This window comes from Artibeus jamaicensis, unplaced genomic scaffold (genome assembly GCF_021234435.1).
Source record: "Artibeus jamaicensis isolate MK-2021 breed Jamaican fruit bat unplaced genomic scaffold, CSHL_Jam_final contig_387, whole genome shotgun sequence".
Taxonomy (NCBI): domain Eukaryota; kingdom Metazoa; phylum Chordata; class Mammalia; order Chiroptera; family Phyllostomidae; genus Artibeus; species Artibeus jamaicensis.
Window position 1 is genome coordinate 23,679,938 of NW_026521812.1, and position 16,247 is coordinate 23,696,184.

At 42.0% G+C, this 16,247-nt stretch overlaps 1 protein-coding gene across 3 annotated transcripts in view; it reads right to left on the reverse strand.

Moving 5' to 3' along the window:
• SOBP (sine oculis binding protein homolog) overlaps positions 1-16,247 on the reverse strand; it is a 157,054-nt gene that overhangs the window by 52,787 nt on the left and 88,020 nt on the right. For 2 of the 3 annotated variants that reach the window (XR_005084399.2, XM_037159037.2), the window contains exon 5: positions 12,927-13,022. The exons of the other annotated variant lie outside the window; for it this stretch is intronic. Coding sequence is in view for 1 of the 2 variants with exons in the window: in XM_037159037.2 (XP_037014932.2) it covers positions 12,927-13,022 (96 nt within the window). In the remaining variant the exon portion in view is untranslated. The remainder of the gene's footprint in view (positions 1-12,926; positions 13,023-16,247) is intronic. 3 annotated transcript variants of the gene reach the window in all.

The following is a 16,247-nucleotide window of genomic DNA, read 5'->3' on the forward strand; positions in this document are numbered from 1 at the left end:
AGAAAAATTCCTATTAGAGAAAAAAAATTCCCATCTTCACATACATTGTAATTTTAGAAAGCATAACTAAAGCTAAAACTAAATTAAACTAAATAGGTATATTAGGCTCAGGGAAAAAGATAAATCTGAGTGTGCAGAAAGACATTAGGTCTTATTTTATGTCTGTATTTTTTCCCAGCTGTAATGGATCATTTATTGTCCCACAGTTCATTTTCATCTTTAACGTGGCCTTCATAATCTACATAGGTGCATACCAATTCATTCAAAGACTTCTGTCTAAAAGAGACGCTCTCCAGCTTTATCCTGTTCACTGAGCAACATTTTGCTCACATTGTTTGGGATTTTTGTTTCTTCACTTTTCATTTTTACAACTGTAACAAATCCCAAATGTATTCCAGACAGCTAAATCATACTAAGAGAAAACTGATTTATCAAATTGATAAAGTGACTAATTGATATATCCTGGCACCACCATAAGAACAAAAGAAGATGGCCAAAGAAGTGGCTGGTGGTGTTTACTTACAAAAGAAAAGTGGAATTTTAATTGGTCAGGTACTGAGAATAATCAGGGAATGTGAAGTTATAAGAACTTTAATTAGGGAAGTTAACTAGCCAATAATTTTCATGTGAGACTTTTTCCCCTCAAAAATCATCTTCTATTGATCTAATGTTCTATCTTTATTATAAACACAATAAATTCAATAAGATGTTTTTTCTTTTATGAAGATCTTGGAAATTTTTAAGGTTATTACTGGAGAAATCCTAGTCCTTTTAGAACCCTGTACGTGTGCAAGTTGTAAAGAATAAGCTAAGTCCACACAATTAAAAGCTATATTTCTTAAGCTTTTTCTCTTCATTTTTAAAAGACAAGTATTTTGAATACTCATGTGAGTTTTACTTATTAACATTTCCTTCTTTCACTTAACAGTGGAGAACAAAAAAGGGATTTTATTCCCTTTATTACCTTTGGTTGACTGCTTAGTATATGCCAAGCACTGTATAAGTATTATCTCCTTTTGCTTTTACAGGAACTTTAAGTGGCGTATACAGCTATTATTTCTGTCTTGCAGATGCAGAAACTGACGTTCCCAAGACCACAGAGCTAAGTGACCGCACAGCCGGGAAGCGTGATCCCACCGCACTGAACTGCACTACCTCCTCCGTGCAGCTTTCGGAGGGAAGGGGCCACTGCAGTCTTATTAAGGGAGACTCTATTCCTCGTTAAATTATCCACATTTAAGAACACCCCCTCCCTTCCCAGTTCATATTTTTACATTTAAATCACACCGATTCCTGAGTCATTTTGGATCATAAATATTTTAAACTTCAGTGGCATGCTTTTACCCTGATCTTGTCTTTCCCTTTGTACACAGCTAGCTACTCAATTAAGACTGTTGTCCAAAATCTAAATTTACAAACAAATTGGCTTGAGATGAAATCTTTGCCAGTTATTTATATTAGCATGGCCGTGAGAACTTGACCAATATTTCTGGACAATCATCTGCAGTCTCTTCCTTGCCTTTCCAGCTGTGAGAAGCCTTTGTCCTCATGACAGAGGGCCTGGACTGTTTTAACCGCCCTCTGAAAGGCTCCCTGCTCCCAACCTGTGAAAGCTCTGCTTTCATAATAGCGTTTCCTGGCTCAGGTACCTAACACAGATCCCCTTGGCCCAAACACCAAATGTAAAATTAACTGCTTAGTTCTCACTGTTTTTATCCACTGACCACAGCCTACCACGTTCATGCTGTTCTCACTCCTTTTAAAGCGATGCCAGTCCAGGCAGTCTCTCAACCCCCACCCCCACCATGTACTGGCTGCTCCCCTCCTGCACCATCACTCCACCCTGAGTCTTCTCTTTCTCTGGATGCCCTCCCACTCCCCACCCACCCTCCAAGGGCCCCGCCCAGGGGCGGGACCAGCCCAGGCCCCGCCTCCTCTGGGGATGTATTCCTGATGGCTCCAGCTGCCATCTCCTCCCCACTAGATGACCCTCTATTTCCTTATTGCACACATGCTGCTTTAACACATATTTCTATTCTCTGATCACCACCCCACCCACCTGGCACTTTGCTAGACACGGCAAGCTCACGTAAGCACAGCTTATTTGTAAACTCCTTATGAGGAAGACCCGCATTTTGTGCGTTGTTTGCACTGGGACACACGACTTCCCAGCACAGCACCAGGCAGGCACCCAGTCTTGTACTAATTCCCTTTCCGGAGATGTGTCCGTGACACTAAATACCCAGATTTTTAAAAAGGTTTTAAATCTTTAGAGACATTGTCTTTATGCAGTATATATAAAAGAGTAGATTAGAGATGTAAAAAACTGTTCAAACTAAATAAACCAGGGAGAAAACATCCCTCGAGAAAAGGCCTTTCTTGGTTTGAATGAACGAAACCGGCTGTCTCCATTCATGCAACTCAATTTTCAACTTGGCTGATCTGATGAAAGTCAGAACAGTGCTCACAAGTCACAATGCTAAGGAAAAATGAAAATAAACATTTCATCACAACTGTATTTTTCCATGTTATTTATTTTTATGTATTCATATGTAAACATCAAGTTATTATTAAAAAATACTGCGCCAATGACAGAGATGTAGCTGCCATAGGCTAATAAACATTTTTGTAATGCTCTAGTTTATTTTCATTTTCCTTTCCATAGCTAGCCACATTTCTAAATAAGACATATAAATTTTATGTGTGTATATATGCAATGCTAGTGCATATTTTCAAAATTTAAGCTACCTGCCAAACATATAAATATTTATTTAAGCCCACAATGGTGTTTAGTTCCCTGGGACTGCCCCTACCCACTTATGAGACAATTTAGAAGTTAAAGCACCATTCATTAAAATGTCACACAGTGGAGGCCCCCAAAGTATTTCCTATAACTTAATATCTGGATACTTTTATGTAAAGGCCTCATCCTAGCACATGCTTGGTATTTAAACACTGCCTCCCTTCCCATCTCAGGCTTTGACACTTAAATATATCATGTGGTTTTCCCCTTCCTGTTCACACAAAGAAGCATCTAACAGATCCTGCTGCAAAATCAGAATCGGATTCAAATTTTCCATTCAAGGAAAACACAACTATATTGAGAGCTGAACGCTAAAAAACAGCAGAGCATTTCACATGATTAAGCTTAGGGTGTGACTGTCCCCACACAAGTTGGCATTCTGAACAGGGGTCATCAAAGTTAAGGGTAGGAAGTGCACCCATGTGTACTTGTCTCTTCCACAGGGAGGGAACCTGAGCTGAGGGTAATGCATCCTAACTTATTAAAGCACATACTTCATCCTGATTAAATCTACAGTTTGTCCTACTGAGAGAAAGGAATCATCTCTCTACCCATGTATTCATATTCTACCCATGAATTTTCAAGAGAAATATTCATAGATAGGCAGTCCAAAGTAGAAAATTAAGCAATTTTCCTGATAATAAAGACAAAAATACTGCTTATTACTTTTAAATGGCTTATTGGTGGTACGTCTTAACTGGTTCAACATTTTAGTTTGAAAGAATGGGCAAAGCCACCTCTCAGTGGTGTCCACACCACAGTAAGTTGCTCAACCAAGACACCCAGAGGCCAGCCTTCCACACCACCCTGTCAGCGGCCAGCGCACAATCCAGAACTAACTTTAAGCATTTCATTTTCACCTGAACTAGAATAGGGGGATGTGTGATCCTATACACTCCTTCAACAAATTGTAATTGAGCACCCGCATCCATAGTTCATTAAATCTGTATCGCCATTGATTGCTGAGATGCCATTATTTTATACCTCAAGGGGACAACACAGGCAATTAAAAATGTTTTTACCATCTGTAATATGCAATCAATGGTAATACACAACCCCATTCTTCAGATGTTAAAAGTTCGAGGGGAAGAGCGTGTCGCAGAATCCCTGAAATACTGTGTGGACAAGCATGGGTGTCAGGGGCGTAGGGAGGAACAAAGCAAAGCTCCTGCCTGGCAGAGTGCTCAGCCAAAGGGGCCTCATCCAGGATTAAGAGATGCCCCAGCTCCTGGCTCTATGTGGCCACACAGTAGGGAGAACAGCTAGGAAAAAGGCCCTCAGGAAAGCTTGACACCTCAGACCAGAGCAGTAAGAAATGTACAAAAAACACGATTATTAAATACACTTCAAGCCGAATGCAGTGAAAAGATACATTATCTTAAAGACTCCTGTTTGCCTGAGTCTGCTCATTTGCAGCTTAATCATAGGCTTCTATCTTCCTTCTTCCTTGTTAAAATTCCTTCTCACTAGTCCTCCATCGCCCCCACTTCCCCATCTCCAATTTCTTGCCTCCTTTATTACTCACATATGTCATTCATCTCAACTCCAAATATTTTTTATGCCCTTTCCTTTTCTCTCCCAAGGGACTTCCGTTAGCTTGTTCTTCTAGCCATAAACCAAGCACATGACTGAATGTGATTAATATTAGTTCTGGCTGGTTACTTGCACAATTTTATATTGATAATTGATATCCTATCTGATTTTCTGGTTTTTGTTTGATATACAACCTAGCATTTCCATGAAGCCATCAGAGGAGAATTCTCTTTGGTATTTTAGGGAATTGTTCAGTGCTAGCAATTAAAACAGTGAGAGAAAACATGACTGACACCTGGCTCCAGTGTGCTGACAGCCAGAATTCTCAACAATCATAAATCAGTTCACTCTGATGAACACCACTGTACCAAATCAAAAGAGTCCAGGCCTTTTTCAGATGGCCTTTCTGATCGTAAAAAGAATCAAACCAAAAGAAGAACTAGGATCTATCATACATAAGCTGTTGCCGTCAGACAAAAAATAATATACTCAAAAGCTCCTATCACATTGAAAAGTATATTTTCTATTGTTTACCAAATTAAAATACATATATTTTGGTTCCATTCCCTACAATTTATTATGCATGGAGAATTCTCAAACACTGACATGGCTTTCTGAATAAATTCCCCTTTCTAATATTCACAGATGTTCTTGCTGGCTTCAGAATTCTACCAATGAATTGTTACTATGAAGAAGCTAAAAGAGTGACTCTGAATTAACTTCTTACTTCCCTCATCCCTAACACATAGACTGAATCCCCCCGGCCCTGGGATGGGAGGCTGTACTGGCCCTGGTGCCTGCCCTGAGAACATGGCAGTGTGTCTCGGTGTGAGCACAGGTCAGAGATGGACGTCAAAACTTAACTCTCTGCTGCTCACTAGGTCCCTTCCTCTCCCCCAGGGCAAAGAATGTAACATTTCTGAATTTTAGTTTCCCCATCTGTAAAATGGAAGTAACACTATCTATCTACTTAGCAAGTGATGGAGAATAAAGAATCTAAAAAGGGTCTGTGAGGGCTTAGCACAGTGCTGGCATGTTGGGAGCACCCCATAGGATGCCCTCCTGTCTCCTCGCCTTCACAGGCTTATCAGAGGCACATCCCTCTGCTATTGTAGATATTTCCACGCGTAAATTACATTTTATCCTTTGCTTTGCATTTGTTTTTCTTAGTTACATATTGCTAAGATTCACAGTTTTACTATTAAATGGTAGGGCAAGATGAAGAGATCTTAGATCGTGCAGAGAGTCTTCCTGAAGAGTTATACAGACGGAGAGCAGGATGACAGCTGGGGGCGTGGAAGTTAGGGGATGGAGGGATCGAGCAAAAAGAAAAAAGGACTCATGGACACGGACAGCAGTGTGGAGATTGCCGGAGGGAGAGGGGTTAAGGGGACTAAATGGCAATGGGAAAACCACAATAAAAGTAAATAAAAAATAAAATTTAAAGAGAAAAAGACTTTCAAATAATCTGTTGCTAGAAAATTTGGCCAGGCAGTATTCTATGATGTGCTTGAAAGTAAGCAACCTTAGTTAGAAGAAATCATTATAATCATAATTACAACATCAGTTGAGTGCCAACTGTTTGCCAGCTGTTTTACCATTCTAAGCATCTATGGGTAGTCATTCATTTAGACCTCACACCAATAGGGAAAACTGTCCTCATTTTATAGATAAGGACATAGACAGAGAGATTCGGTGACTTGCCCAAGGTCACACAGCCAGTGGGTGGAGTGGTAGAGATTCCTGTCCAAGCTCTTCACTATAATACCATACTGATATTTTTTTGAGATTTTTGTATTCTTCTTGGAAAACTATTCCAACATCGCAGTACTTCACAAATCGGCAACATCTGCTATGCTGCCAACAGCATCTCTAGTGCCCTCAGCATAAATAGGCAACTGGGTGGATGTTCAAGGGTTTCTCTGAAGTTCTTTGTTCTAAATTAAAATACTACGTATGGGCTTCTATCCAAACCAGTTAGGAAGAGACTCTAGTTACAAAATAAAGGCAAGTACTCCCAACACCTGCCTTAAAGTTTTGTATACACTAATGCCACCTCCAGCTCTATTTTCCTGGCAATAAGACTACTGCATATTTAAAAGTTCACTGCATGGCAGGCATTCTAAGTGCTTCATGTACATGATCTTGTTTACTCCTCCATATGATCCTAGGAGGTAGGTACTGCATTTATCCTCATTTTATTGCTGAAGGCGCTGAGCTCAGGGCAGGTAAGAAACTTTCCCAGGTTGCAAAGCTGGCATGTCTGCTGAGCTACTATCAGGCACCCACTCTTACCCACCGCACCACAGAGTCTCCCTTGGAAAACTCATGGTCCTCCGTACCTCTCTCTGCCTCTGTGAACCACTCTAGTGTATTGTGGGGGAAGCCAGCATGAAAACCAAAGCATTATGCCTCTGACTTTTTTGTGCAATGGCTCTGAAACTACAAAGGCAAAGATCCCCACGCCTTGGGACGGACAGCTCGCCGGGGACCAAGCACATCCAATTAAGTAAAGTCTTTTTTTCAGGACAGAGGCTGGGGAACTCTAGCCTTCCCCCAGATGGCTTCTCCCCCAAATACACCAAAAATAATGAGTTAAAGTAGGGTTTGCATGGGTGGGAAGTGAAGGGAGATGGTCTATGGGGGTACAGAGGGCCTTTGTACGGGACAAAAAGGCTCTGAACCACAAGACCACAGCCATGGTGGGAGCCAAGAGGCTGAAAAGAGAGAGAAGCAGCAGCCCCAGCTGGGGAGACAGGTGAACCAGGGCGGAGATGGAAGGAGAGGAATGAGCAGGTGACATGGGATGGCTAAGTAGAACCCACGCCTTCTGCCTGTGTCAAGCCCAGATGGTCTTGCTGGGGAGCATAACTGAGCCATCTTTAGTGGGCGTGCCTTGCTCAGTCTCCTATTGGTCCATGTTTTTCTAAAAAGTTTTATTTTACTAAAATATAGTTAAAAAAACTGCAGGTACTCAGGAAAAGCCACAGACGAAAGGGGTCTGGAAGGTGGGTGGAAAAAATGGTGGGTTAGGCCAACTCTCTTTAGATGACAACCAGTCCCTGGGGTTTTCTTGGGGGGCTTTTACAATTATTCTTCCAGGAAACTGGTGCACAGAGCACTATACACACATATGTCATATGATATTTTACTTGATGTGACGGGAGCCCGAGTGTGTCACCGAGAATTTGAATTCTCGGAGCCCATGCTGCTCAGCAGTAACATCAAAGAAACTGTAATTTCGAATTGAGCTGGGACATGAATCTGGCTTTCTATAAGGGGAGGATTGCTGGTTAATTATACCTACTTTGAAGAGCTTATCAAGTTTCAAGTGAAACATGGCAGTTTCTATCACCTTTTGGGGGTTCTCCTTATGTCTCCATGATCTAGCAAGAAAGTCCTAGAAATAGCTACCATGTGACAGAGATCCCGGATTTCGCCTCATCGCTGTGATAAGCCAACAAGTGCTGATGAGCTGGGCTGGCGTGCGAAGAGACCTGATCTTCTTTTTAAATATGTATACACAGAACCAGGGACCGAGAGCGAAGAATACTCAAGTCATCGCGGGCCCTGTGGTAGGCTTTTTTAACTGGGTCTGGCTGCGCAAGCCCGACAGGGCTGCGCTGAGCAGGGAGGGAAGAGCACTGTGACTACCCAAGAGACATTTGTTTTATGTGTACATCGTCCCAAAGCTCCAATTCCAATTTAAACAGCATCCATGGATTCTTTCCAGCCAGAGAAGTAAGGTGCTAAAGTTTTTTTTTTTTTTTACAAAAGAACAAGCTAATATATTTGCTTCACAATATTCCAGCAGAATTAAAGGGGGTGGGGTGGGTGGGTGGAGAGTAAAGGGAGAGATGAAGCAAGATAAAGAAGTGATCAATGTTTAAGCTGATTGACAGTACGTGGGGTTCACTATACGACTCTTTCTGCTTTTGTGTATGTTAAACATTTTCTGTAGTAATTTTTTTAATCCACAAAAGTACTAGGAATTTCCATGAAGTACAGCTCCTTAAACCCAGGCTTAAAAGGATGGTGTCAGTTACTGACACCTCTGCAAAGGGGCCGGCCTGCCAGCTCACCCCTCATCCTTCAGGTACTCTACCCTCCAGCCAACTGGGATGCCAACTGAGGTGTGGGTCACCTGACCTGGACTTTCCTGCCTCCTTGCCTTTGCCTGTGCTATTTCTCTCTGCCTGGATGCCCCCTTTCCTTCCACCCCCACTCCGACGATCAAAATCCAACCCATGTAAGGCCTAGATCAAAGGTATCCCCCTTTGTTAAGTCTCTAATTACCGCATATGGAAGTAATCTCTTCCTCCTTTGTACTCCAGAACTTTGCTGGTGCTCTCTTGGGGCACAGCTCACTGAGTGATGATAACAATCATGAGAACAAGAAGAATCATAATAATAGCAGCTAATGGGTACTGAATGTTACTATGTATCAGGCACTTTAAATATGTCATCACATTCAATCCTTACAATATCCTCAGAGGTTATTACCATTTATTAGCACATTTAACAGATGAAGAGCTGAAGCTCAGAGCGGTCCATGGGGTGACACAGAGATCCCATGTGATGTGATGGCAGTTGTGTCACCATAAATTTTAAGCCTCTGTGCCCACGATCCGTAAGTCATATGACCAGAGTGAGGAGATGTAAATTAAAGTCTAGCTGGGGCAAAATTCTAACTTTCAGAAAGACCCGAAATTCTGCGTTCCTGATACTCTAATTCTGTCTTTCTACTGAACTGTAAATTCCTTCAGGGAAGAGGCTCTTTTTGTATTTTGTGTGCCCCACAAGCACTGTCTGGTTTAGTGCCTTATACATAAAAGATGCTCAGTAACACCTTGCTAACCGAACATGGTATTACTACAGAGCAGTTCCGATGAAGGACTATGCCCGGTTCTTTTAATTTACCTATCTGACTGCCCAAGGAAATGAAATGGGCAAATCCGCCCACAGAGCTGCTGAAGCATGTCTCCTCCCCACCATCTCCGTTCAGAAGGCCACAAAACTAAAATAGTTTTCATCTTCTCTCTACACTGGCACTGTAAATGGCCAGAAAGAATTCTTCTCCAATGCTATTTTTATTTTGTCTTCCAGCTGTGGGCTCCCTCGCCCTCCCTCTGCAAGACCCTGATCCCTAACAGCCTCAGGAAAAACCAAAGGGAGTGGGACTTTATCTAGATAATGACCTTGGAATCTGGAGCTGAGGGAGACAGGCTGATTTCCTTTCCCACCCCCAAGTTTCCTTTCCCTTATTTCCCCTTTCAGACTTCTAACCCTGCGTTCTTTCCAACCAAATTACACTGCATCGTTGCTGCTCTTCTTTAACTATATTTTGACCTTCTTCTTGAATGCAGCGATGTTCTCTGGATTGGCCCTGAGAACATACGGGGAATAGGCTCAGTTGCCTTCAGTTCCTTCCCCAAAACCCTTTCAACATTCCTCTTCCAGCTACAGGTCTTCTCCTTCCAAGGACCCCGCTGATGCCCTGCTTCTGCAATGTCTTACTCCCAGCTGGCTTTCAAGAACTGAGAAGGTACTGGCTGATGAGAAGGTGTGAGCTCATAATATGATTAAAGTCATCCTGTCCAACTTCCACTATCAATATGAGCATTTTAATAGAGGAAATGAGGAGGCCCAACAGGCCCAAAATAATGAGGCAATAATGGTAAAGGGACCAGCAATGGAGTTGAAATTTGGGGCAAAGGTTAGTCACCATGGCTGGCTCTAAATCTTCCCTGTCTGGGCTCCCACATGTCATGTTGTTGTGGTGTTAATGTGAGGTGACTTTCCTACAGTTTCTTGTATTGAGAGTTATGTGCCTTGGTCATAAATTTAGATATGTCAGAAAAATACCCTGGTGTGTGTGGGTGTGTGTGTGTGCGCGCACATGTGTGTAAACACCTATCTATGAAGAGGTAGACGGGGTCACACTGAATTGTGACATATCATACAACATACATAGTAATCAAGCTTTATCTAATGTCATTCATCTTGACAGCCTTGCATTTTCAAAATTAATAAAGAGCATAAGGGAGCTGCTGCACAATCACCGACCGTGGAATCTTGGCCACCGAACTACAGAGTCATCTGTGTTGTGCATTAAGTGTGAAGGCACACATCACAGTTTGGGATTTAAATGGAAAAATCAATACCCTACAGGAAATCTACAGTTGCATAGCAGGTTTTTCTATCAGCCAATGCTTTCTTTGTTCAGTGCCTTCTGATGACAAATACTTGTGTATTCCAGGCATCGATTTTACTTTGCTTTTGTTTAAGCTCCTTAATATTCCTACCTCTTCCGAGAAGCAGAGGCTGGGGGTGTGGGGGGAAGACAGAGACAATCAATGGTCAATAACAGAGTCCGAGGCTACCTGGCCAGGGCACCTTCTGTCAGCACCTGTGGCCCAGGGGGTTAGCCTTCCAGCCATGAGCTCCTCATCGCCTAGGATGTGACCTGGAAAGTGACCTGTGCCCTCCATGCTTTCTTCCAAGAGCCACTGGTCCCCTCCCCCCAGGGCCCCCACCCCCAGGGCTCCCTCACTGCTCTTGCTGCCGTGAACTACGTAAGATGGCAGAACCGCCCCTAAGCTAAGAAAGCAGTCTGGAGAGAGCGTGCAATCTTTTCTCATGGATTCCTTAAAAATCTGCTCCAAGCTGCACTAAGAAAACTCCAAGGACTTCCCATTTCTCTCTCAATAATGAACAGGTCTCTTTCACAGACAAGCAGAACTTCTCAGGGCTTCGTAACCAGCCAAGCACCACTGCTGTTCTTGCAGCTGAAAAAAATTAAGTTTCTGCTTGAAGAAATAAGCTCACATTTTTTCTCTTTATTCTCCTTTTTCTTTTATCGTTTGCTGACCAAAAATAAAACGTTTCTAACAGTGGCTTAGAAGAACTAAATTTGTACCAATCTTTCAAAACTACTGCCAACACAATTTGGTGTTTAAACACAGCAAGGACTAAATATATATTTTCTCTAAAGATAGCTGGAGAAGACGTTCAATATATGGTTTATTTCCTCTAGTAGAAACTGACCACAGCCAAGACTCAAGCACATTCATTTTTCTAGTAAATAGAAAAAATAAAATATTGCATATTATGTTTAACAATTTCTCCAAAAAGTAGTAAGCAACTCCCCAAAGCATTTTGATACAAAAACAAAGCCCAAATGGCCCCTCTGGTCTTCTGCCGGATAACCATAGTTATGGGGTGAAACGTTAGAACAGAACCAAATGAAAAGGGTTTCTCCCCAGGAGGCAATGCTCACAGACCTGGAAGCTTAGGAGCCCTGAGATAAAAACGTAAGGTGAGTTACATTTTCAGGGGAAAAAACTGCATCTCCGAGCCAGGAACGGCCTGCGGATTGGCTGGTCACGGACTCCACACCCAGAAGGAGTGGAGCTGTTGCAACCACGCAGGCAGTGGAGCTACGAGGGCAGGCTCCTGCTGTCCACCAGCATCTAACTGCGCAGCTAGAATGAGTAAAAAATGTATTTTTCTCCCTTCTTTGGACACTTTGTTTTTAATGAATACTTCATATCAGAGCTAAGTCCAAACACCGGTGCATGTGGGATTTCCTAACGCTGAGACCTGGCAGGGCTGCTCGGTCTTCCGCCAAAAACTAAACAGAAATGAGACTACCTCAAAACGTTAACAACCAAGCATCCTCATTCTCTTTCAGTGTTCGCATTTAGTTGGAGCAAACGTTTTTGCTTTAATGCAACTGAAAAGAAAAGAACATTTAGGGACAACATAGCTAGATCCCTCATAAAGCTTCATTTTCCAAAGCACTGTTTGAATCTCTAAATACATGACAATTCATTCTCTGTTTACTTTAGGTAAACAGAAAATGCATTGCGGAGCACTCATTTTCAAAAGCTAATCAAGAACATTAGGTCCCAGCAGATTCATTTAATAGAAATATAATAGGCATTCCTGCTTGCTTTTCATCTTGTCTCGCTGTAAATGCTAAAATGAACAGCAAATTAACCCTGCGCTGGAACAGAGTCCCTGTCACAGCTGATACCCTCCCTCTCACGACTTGTAAACATCCCCGCATCCTGTCGCTGCTTTGACTTCTCCTTAGGAGAGACGCAAGTGCCTGATTGAGTTTGGCAAGACAGCGTAGGAATACTTGAATTCTAAAGGGAGTACTGCGTGTCAGCTCTGCTATCTTTCCTAGCAGAACAAAACATTACCATGTTGTGTCCTAAAACAGTGCACAATTAGGAGGGTGGGGGCGGGATTGTTTTTTTTTTTTCCAAGCTACACGTATCAACTGTATTTCTCTGTATTTTTAACTTTATTAGCCATTCTCCAAGTGGCTGCTTATAAACTACTATACAAAACAAGCTAATCAAGACAGGCCATCCAAGCTCTATAATCAGATATAAAAGATTTGCAAACAATTTGAGATCTTATCATTAATATTCAGTGATACCAGAATTAGCATTTAGAACTCTATACAGATAAACTATAATACTTCATAAATTATGTAATAATGAACAAACCCTTTCAAAAACTCTTTTCACTGTGCTAAAGTAACATTCTAGACTTGTTGTAAGTATATTATTCTTACAAGTAGTTCGCAGTTATTCTTGAAGGCAAGCCTTGGAGTTTCCTTAGCATAGTGCTGCTGGGGGAAATTTTCAGCATGTCCATCTTCATCTCTAGCCTGAAGGGAAATATAATGGCCTATTTAGGGACTTACAAATAATGGAAGAAAAAAAAAGCTAAAAGCATAACAGCTCAGATCATTAAACAAACGGGAATCCAGAAATAACAACATTATTAAGAAGTTTGTTTAAATACGCAGTACGCCTTTTAGATATCAAAATTTGGGATTTATTTTTCTTTACATAGTTTAGTTTGACCATGCAAATTCATTGTGGTGTAATATTTAACGTCTTAAATATTCAGCAAACCAAAATAAAATAACTTTTGTTGGAAATTACCACCACTTTAGTCTTCCAGCCACTTTGGTTGTACATTTAGGATTCTATGACATACATACGTGTTTAAACTTTTTGGCATGCTTAAGCAGTTTCTAGATAATGCACTGTTTAAAAATTCTAATAGCAAGGCCATAAGAAAAGCAATTTGCATAGTTATATTTTGCATTGTAATACTATCAGAGATCAGCTGATTCCCCTCGATTTTAAAATAAAAATGTGAAAGGAGCAATAGTCTAGTAAGAACAGTGATTCTTCAATGAAATGCAGTAAGGAAAAAATAGATTTAATTAAGAAGCTGCATTAAAAGTTACTGGTTGTTTTGATCTACACTGTTAATTAAGAAAACTGAAATTTAAATGGAGACATTAACAGAACCCAACGGCAATACCGCTTGCATATAGTCTTCTCTCATCTCCACGGGTGTCGGGTGTGGAGTTGGAGAGAAGGAGAGGTAGGTGAAAGGAGGCGTGTCTGCAGCGCACTCATTAAATCATTCATTTGGGCGACACTTGCACTCCGCTCTGCTCTCATCTCATCTCAGCCCTCACTGCACTCTCCTTCCTGGCCTCCTGAAATTCACAGCTGAGCTGTCTCCCTCGCATATGGCTTGCATGTAATTATGCATATTCCATTTTGCACTGCATTAAAATGATGAGCTCCTGGCTCCCTGCCAGCTGATTTTAAAAAGCCTGAGTGAAGTAGGAAAAAGGAGAGAAACACAGGGAGAGCCGCACAGGAAGCAGCAGGTAGTTCTGTCTGCTGTCTCTTTAGATAAAATGTATGTCTGGCACCCAGGGAACAGCTGAGAACTACCTGTTGTGATGTATGGATCGAGGCGGAGGACACAATGAGCACGCGCGTCGGTGGCACAGCGATGACAGCGCTGATGTATTGTTTCTCCTCTAATGGGGTGAGATCTGCCCGCTGACAAGCATCACTCAGAGCTCCTCGGCCGGACTGGGGATTGTCATGTTAGAGAGGGATCCATGTTGGGCATATTCTAGAACGTACAGCTTGTTTTTAATAAAGGCTTCTGCTACTTACTGCAGGGAGGGAACTGGATTCAATTTGGAAGTGGAATGTCACAGGCAGTCATATTTGGGTTTCAAGAAGTTGGTGGGAGGGGAGAAGAGATTGCTTTGTTTTGGTCTTTGAGATTTATCAATATCTCTGGGATTTAGCGTGTTTTTTTTTTTTTACTGTACCCTCTACCACCACCAAATCAGTGTAAAACAAAAACACAGTTGTAAGATTGGACTATGTGTGACAGAAAAGAGTGTAAGCGTTGTTCGTGTCCAGTGGTTGTCTAGGCATTGAAGGCAGTGATGTTTCTTCTCACTGCATCTGTCCTAGTCTGCAGCCCCACTGGGGTCTCAGTTAGTCTAGTCTTGCGTGGACCTGTTTTAAAGTGGAGTGTACAAATAAAAGGGCAGCTGAGAAGGCAGTGAGATGCCAATGGGCAGGGGTGATGGTAGACTCTTCGTAACGATCCTAAGCCACTCTGTGAGGTATAGGTCTTTCGAAGGCTGGGACAGTACCTACTTTATCTCTCTGCCTCTGCCATTCCCAAGGGCCTTATTTTTAGTTGGTACTTAACGAACATTTAAGTGATGGAAAAAAAAACATAAAAGGATTGTAACTAGACCCTACCATAAACAACTCTGTAGAAAATGCCACCTCGAAATATGCTAAACTTGGTGGGAGGTTTATTATATTCCTGATGCACTATGATACATATGCTTGAAAACACACTCTGCATATAGTTTACAAGGGCTACTATTTACATATGTATGTCTATATTCAATATATATGTATCTTGTGTATAAATATTCATAAGGTGGAATATGTTTATTATGCATGTACTATCTACACACATTCATACACACCAGATGCCTGGGGATATTTTCAACATTAGTGGAAAAATACATTCATTCCATTTACATGTAAGGTGCTCACAGTGCTTTTTATGTTTTTAAAGGACAAAACAAGTCTACGACTTGAATGTGCTTCCTCAAACAGGCTACAGATTTCATATAAAGCCTCATAACTTATGCGGCTAAATAAAGCAGCAGTGTGAGAGAAACCAGAGGGGAACTGGGGTGAATGCAAGTGGAGAGAGAAAGTCAGAAACTTGACTCTTTCCTGAGGCATATGTTAGCCTCTGCAGCAAACTCCCATGGCCCTGGGCACGGTCCACCTCTGACAATCACCCTGATTCCAGAGTGGAAGGAACTCCACCCTCCAACCATTTGCTGCGTTTCGGCCACCTGCCTGGGAGGCGATCCCCCTCCCCTGTGGGTGCGCACACACGCACTCACGCACCTGTCACCAAAGCGATCCCCTTTGCATTCTGAAGTTTTTTAAGGAAACATTTTCAATTATTCTTACCAGACTAAATTAAAAGAATTGCATTCATCTAAGGCAGTAGTTCTTTATTCTGGCTGCATTTTAGAATCATCTCGGGTGATTTTTTTTCTAACACATTGGTGCCTGACCTCCCTTCTCCCTCACCTTCCCAAGATCCTGATTTAATTGGTCCAGGGTGAGGCTTGAAAATGAATGGGGGTTTTTTGTTTTGTTTTGTTTTGTTTTGTTTTGTTTTGTTTTGTTTTTTAAAAAGCTCTCAGGTGATCATAACGTTCAGGTAGTGCTGAGAACCACTGATCTAGGAAGCCTGCCTACTGGTACCAAGAGGAGGCTCCTGGCAGAGCTGGCAGAACAGGCTCTAACCACATCCCCGGAATGAACTGCAGCGGTGGGAGGACAAAGGCTCCGGCCCCTGGGGTGGATCTCACCCTAAAGATTCAAGAGAGTACTTGACTGGCTACTTGTGGGCAAAAAATTCTCTCCATTTCCTTTTCAGTTTCTGATGTATTAAATAATCTTCGAAGAACTACTAGACACTTCTTAAAAGGCCTTCCTAAACCTCTCTAACCAAGTCGAAT